We start from the raw sequence: 6,264 nt of genomic DNA on the forward strand, positions 1-6,264 counted from the left end.
GTAGCTGCTGCCTCATTCTTTGCCAGTAGAAGGACAATGAGTGGGTGCCTTAGTTGAGAAATAACGTGTAGTGTCTTTGCCCAAACTAAATAGCATGGTATTGACTGGATTAAGTCTTTGTTTTCTGAACTTTAATATAAAATAGTTGAACGCTTTGACAATTTTTTCCCTCTGCATTGACTACTTCTGTCAGTCCTGAGCTCCTCTGTCCTCCCTCTGAAGTTTCACACCCTTCTGGCTTAGTCAACCCATCTCATTTTGCTGAGTCAGATATACAAAAACCAGCTGTTGTGGCTCAGATGTCCCTTAAGCACAAACGAGTAAAAAGAATGGTACAGGATAAGAACTTAGTTGGAGTTTATTAGCTGTTTGAAATTGGTGCACCTGTCTTTATTTCTCATAAATCAGAGCTAGAATCTTCTCTCCCTGGATGGGATTTTCAGACAGGGGGAGAGGTCCAGCTAGCTTAAGATGATTGCACACCCTATGGTTCACGCGGGGAGGTCACATGTTGTGATCTTCAAGAGTGGCTTCTGGTTTCTACTTTGTCTCTTGGGGTGAACAAGGCAGACAGGCCTGCCAAGGCTAAGGGAGCATGTAAGAGCGATCCTTGCCCGGCCCACTGGTACAGGCTGTGAGCTAAATGCAACTCGCAGAGGTAGCTATAAATAGCCATTCATTGTCAGTGTGTGTGAAAAGACAAGAGTCAGTGTGCTGGTCTGATTCAGCCCCAATTAAGCGGCTGTCTGGGCAGGACTGTAAACGAAGCAGCTAGGACAGGGAATCAAGTGTGCAGGGAACGCCAGGGGCTGACCACTCACGGAAAGGAAGCGGTTCAACGCTGGAGTTGCCTCTGCGATGGCAAAAATCATTTTGAGGCACCTCATAGAGACCCCAGTGCGTTATCAGGAGGAGTTTGAAGCTCGGGGCTTGGAAGACTGCAGACTGGATCATGCTCTATACGCACTGCCCGGGCCAACCATCGAGGACCTGAGGAAAGTCAGAGGCACAGGCACACCACAGGCTCTCGCAGAGGACTCAGCCTCCACTGAGACGCCACCTGGAGAAGGCAAATCCCGTTTCCAGATCCTGCTGGATGTGGTCCAGTTCCTGCCCGAAGACATCATCATCCAGACCTTCGAGGGCTGGCTGCTGATCAAAGCACAGCACGGAACCAGAATGGACGAACACGGGTTTATATCACGGAGCTTCACCAGACAGTACAAACTGCCAGAAGGAGTCGAAACCAAAGATTTATCTGCCATCCTCTGTCATGATGGAATCTTGGTGGTGGAAGTAAAGGATCCACTAGGGACCAAGTGAAAGCTTTCTGCTTCCTGTTCATACCCCAGGAGGAAGACGAAAGCCAGTGACACCCGGGAATGCTTAAACTTTTGAGATGGATCGCTGTAACTTGTAGGAGGATTAAAAAATGTATCCACAGTTCCTGGTATGTGGAGGTTGTCTTTCTTACTGGTAGCCAGAAAGGAAGGTTTTCAAATGTGTTTGTGCAGTCAGAAGTCATGTTGCTTTTACAATAAAACCACCAGAGAACTAGCAGACTCTGGTTGGTTCTAGAGAGTGCTCAGCTTTGCTGTTTGATGAGTCTAAAATTCCAGAAAGGCCGTTTGTACAACCCATGGCAAAATAGTAAAGAGATCTGATTCTTATTTCATTGCACGAAAAGTTTCTGCATTGCTAGAAAGAGAGGGGACAGCTTTAAAGAGAAATTTTTATTTCTGTACATTTTAATTTAAAAATGGAGAGCCTGGGAACTGGGTCTGAATCTAGTTATAAACATCAGTGGGAATTTTCAGGTATTTTAGTTTTTAAAAGTTCCCATATAGACCACACTCAGTTTTTCAAAGCAAAACTGAACCTTACCAGGAGTTTTACTGGTAGACATTGTATACTACTTGTTTCGAGGTAATATTTGTTAATCCATAGTGTATATTGTCTCATATGCTAGATGTAGGAAATTAGAACTTTGAATTGCTGAATTCAGGAAATCTTAATTCTCGCTATCTCGAAGGGGAGATGGCAAGTGTCAGCACCTGCTGTCTCTATTGGTCTAAAGTTTTAAATAACCTTGTGGCTGGTGAGGAACCTGAGCTCACGCAGCCATCTGAGTTCACACAGCACATGCTTGTCACAACTTGATTAGTGCCTCCGTTCTTCCAAACTGCCACTTTGGCTAGAGATGGAGCTGGTGGAAGTTAAGAATTCCAGCATCGGGAAGCTTGCCGCCAACAGCTGCTCGTAGGCATTTAGAATATTTGCTATCTCATTCTGTGCGTTCTAAATACTTCCGTGGAGAAAGTGACTACTTTTGTTTCACTGGGTGCCCAATGTGAGCTCACAGGGAGCCCAGGACAGTGCTAAGAATAGAAGAAGATCTCAGAGTGTGGCTGACACCTGCGCGGATGCAGACAGCTGTCACTGTGCCCCTCCAGCTCGCCTCGCCTGTATTCAAGCTGAAACAGGGAAGACATGGAGTGAGTGAAAACAAGAGATCAAACATAATCTGAGGTGACGTTTGCTACTTTTTTGGCGTATGAAGTTCGTGTCTCTAGGTGACATTTGTGGTATGAAGTTTAGGGTGAGATGTTTTTGTTTGAGAAATTGAAACTCACCGATTAGCAATGGGGCACAAAGAAACTAACCAGTGTGAGTGGGATACCAGACCCACTCGCAGGGTCAGAAGTGGGACACAATGTAACGCCGTCAAACATTGTTTGCGTAGCCAATAGTGGTTTTAGAAACAAATAGCTCCAAGGCCTCTCTCATTTGGTTCTGAACTTTTGTTGGACAACACCTTCCTTCTACCCATGGGGATTTTTTTTTTCTTCAAAAATGAAAATTCAATACATCTCCAGTTAACGTTTCTTTGTTTCTAAGATAAAATTCAAAGTCATATGTGAACATTTTAGGTTTCCAAAAAGTAAAAAGATTCGTTGTCGACCACCATGAGACGGTTACTTTAAATCGCCAGCTCATGTTTCCTTATCGATTTTGCAAAATTAGAATTATCCTTGCATGAAATCTGACATCCTGGTCGCCATCAACCCAAACATTCTCTGTGCTTCCTAGCCCCACTCTGACACAAACTACACTATTTTCGTTTCCAATTGGCTTCACCCAATGAGAGGCACGGACTGAGGAGCAGAGGGATTACAGCTCAGAGAAGGGACAAGCTTAGGTGTACCCAAGGGCTTTTCCACCCATGCCACAATTCTTAAAAAAATGAGAACTCAGAGACTTCTTTATTCATGAATAAATGCCTAGGCCATAAACTTTGGCTTGTAACTTATATAGCCCATTTAAACTATTCTATACTTTCCACATGGCTGGTTACCTCGCCTCAGTTTCATGTCCCTGACTTCCTCAGAGTCCAGGACAAACTTCCTGCCTCTTACTATCTCCCAGAGTTCCAATCTATTTACCGGAACTCCCACCTTCTACTTCCTGCCCCTTGCTAATAGGCCATCAGCTTTTTATTGACAGGTAACGTTTCCACGCAGGACATGAGGTGATCCCTATTCTCAGGTGTAGGGCCCCGAAGAGATGGTTTGGTCTCCCCGGTAGAGCACTGGGTTTGAGATAGCCGGAGACCCAAGAGGACATGGCCTATGAGGGACAGCATATATCTCCCCACGCCCCCCGGATTCCAGACTCCTCCATGTGGTCCACATCTTTCATTAACCTGTGCCTTGCAGACACGTTTGGCTCAGAAGCTCCTCCCAGAAGAGGTTTTGCATCACCATCTACAGCTACAGGTAGAGGGCGTGACTTACAGGCCTCAGCCTCGAGATTTCCATATTCATGAGTTATCTAAAGGCCCAGGGCATAGCTCAATTAAGTTCCTCCTCTTTCCCCTTCCCTATTTAAGCCAGCTCCCCCCTGGCTTTGGGGTGAAGGGGTGGGGAGGGGTTCATCCAGACCCATCCACATTCTCCAGGAACAATAAAGCTTTGGATCTCTTGGACTTCACGAGTCTTCTGGGACCTGCCGCCAAGTTTCCAGCCTTTGGAACCAGACTTTCTAGTATCTATTGGGACCCGCTGTTGTGTGGCCAGCGTGGGGGACTTCCCGACCCAGCCGCTGGTCTGCCGGTCTGCCGTCTGCCGCTGTGTGTATGTGGGACCCGCCAGTGTAGAACGCCCCGCCTCGGGGCTCTGTCGCCACAGTTTGTTCCCACACTCAGGGCTTGTTTTTCCTACTTACTTCCACAGTGCAGCAGACTGAGATTTCGCCAGGGCCAGTGTCCCCCAGTAAACAAACCCCTAAAGGCTATCCCAGTCCTTATGAGAATGTGGGATTATATTGGTCCCTTCAGCAGAAGATGTGGCCTTCTCATCTTGCTGCCCCAGGTATATCTTCATCCCTTGTTAATTCCCCGTCTCTGCTACTCTTTCATAGATGGTGTGCTCATTAAAATGTCTTGAGAAGTACAATTCTGTTTCCGGTTGGAACCTGGTCTGCGTGGCATTTTATGAGATAGGAAAAAGAGGAAAAGCAGAGAATTGGAGTTGCACCCAGGAAACGTCTTAAGATTCAGGCAACGGCAGCTGCATGGTTTGGGAGGCAGGCGACACGTTCAGAAAGGTGGGAAGGTACATAGAGTTTACATCCAAATGCACCTGCAAACCTAGAGCTGCAGGAATCAAAGAGCAGGCAAATGTGACAGCCTATGGCATCTGTTGCTCCGAATCTTAATGCTACCTTCTAATTTTATCGGCCCCCAATGCCCCATTTTATATCTAATTTTAACCCTCTGGTGCTAAAACAATCTTAAATGTTTCCAGCATTTTGTTTTCCTGTCATTTGTAAACCAAAGTTGGTCTGTCTCGGTATGTAGTTAAGCTGTGCCGGCCTCTCATCCTGAAAGTCTAGAAGTGAGTGACATTTTGAAGAGTTAATTTCTCATTCACCTCCTAGGGACTGAGCTACACTCAGACCTTGAATCTGTCCTTGATTTCATTCTTACTTGCTTGCCCTCTAAGGTAGAGATAACACTGGGATCCTTGTATGGTCAACAAAACAAAGAACACCATCCTCCCAGCTGGCTCTCGTCAGCTCTCCTCATCACCACCTATGAACACAGCAGCGCACTAAAAAACATGCAGGAAACTCCTTGTTCCTGCTTGTTCAAAGAAGTCCAGCTAGTCCCAGCTTACTGTTTAGCCTTCAGAGTGCTGATCATACAGGCAATTCAGTGCACTTATGGAGCAGGAGCACAAGGACACTTCTCAAAGTCGCCTCAAAGGGGTTTTGAATTTGTTTTCTGGCTGAGTTTTTCTTGTTTTCTCATTCTAAATAATCATGCCCCCTCCCTCAGATTTGTGAGTCAATGTTTCAGTAGCTCAGGCTAGCCTCCACTTTTTAGCAATCTTCTTTTTCAGCCTCACAAGCACTGGGTTTCCAAGCCCCTTAGTATCTTCTGCTACCCTCATCATTAGACTGAAAAATGAACTGTACTGTCTTATTTCACAAGGATGTTCTCAGCAAATAGTTTGGCCTTCCTACAAAAATTTGACCTTGGTCATGGGTTTTCATCTTTCCTCCTTATATGTTTGTCTTACGTGTCTGTTACAGCCATGGCCTCTTGTTCCAGAATTGAATTTCTGTAAAGGCACAATTGCCCCTGTTTAAAATTCTCTGGTGAGGACAGGCTGTGGGTAGCTTCATGTGTGGAAGACTTACACATTAAAATATGTAAGTAGGATCTTTATGGACAACCTGAAAGTAACCAGCCATAAAGGGCAACTGATTTTTTTTTTTTTAAAGTCAGTGGATCAGGATATTTGTTCTTATTAATGTGATTATCTGAAAATTGCTGTTAGTAGAACTTGGTATGACAAATACTTACTATTAAAAAATGTGATACAACCTCAGGCATTAAAAAAAAAAATCTTCCAGATTAACCAAAATCTATTTTTTTTAACCAATAGCCATTGTTCTTTCTAGAAGCTACTAAATAATAAGGTGGAGAGAAGAATTGAATATTAATTTTTTGTGTTAACTTATAGTTTATACTCTTTCTTGCCTTTTCTTTTTTGGATAGTGGCTTGCATACACTCAGAATATTTCTTCCTCAGTCTCCCAGGCAGGAGGGAAAATTACAACAGACCCCTCTGTCAGGCCCTTGTATGAGGAAGCAGCTCACTACTTGGTCTCTCTTTAAAGGTCCCCCTATTCCCCTCAATTTCATCACATTGACAGACCCTGGATTTTGGATGTGACACTTTCAAACTATACCACTGT

General features: G+C 44.7%; 1 protein-coding gene across 1 annotated transcript; it reads left to right on the forward strand.

Moving 5' to 3' along the window:
• Positions 1 to 569: 569 nt before the first annotated feature.
• Positions 570 to 5,765, forward strand: Hspb3 (heat shock protein family B (small) member 3). Its single transcript, XM_076916200.1, has one exon. It carries the CDS (start codon positions 859 to 861, stop codon positions 1,321 to 1,323), a length of 465 nt encoding a protein of 154 aa, XP_076772315.1. The 5' UTR covers positions 570 to 858; the 3' UTR covers positions 1,324 to 5,765.
• The last annotated feature ends 499 nt before the right edge of the window (positions 5,766 to 6,264 follow it).

The sequence above is a fragment of the Arvicanthis niloticus genome, chromosome 19 (genome assembly GCF_011762505.2).
Source record: "Arvicanthis niloticus isolate mArvNil1 chromosome 19, mArvNil1.pat.X, whole genome shotgun sequence".
In the NCBI taxonomy this organism is placed as follows: Eukaryota; Metazoa; Chordata; class Mammalia; order Rodentia; family Muridae; genus Arvicanthis; species Arvicanthis niloticus.

Bases quoted from the DNA above. Each gene is read 5' to 3' on its own strand.
- Hspb3 (XM_076916200.1), top strand. From the start codon at position 859: ATGGCAAAAATCATTTTGAGGCACCTCATAGAGACCCCAGTGCGTTAT.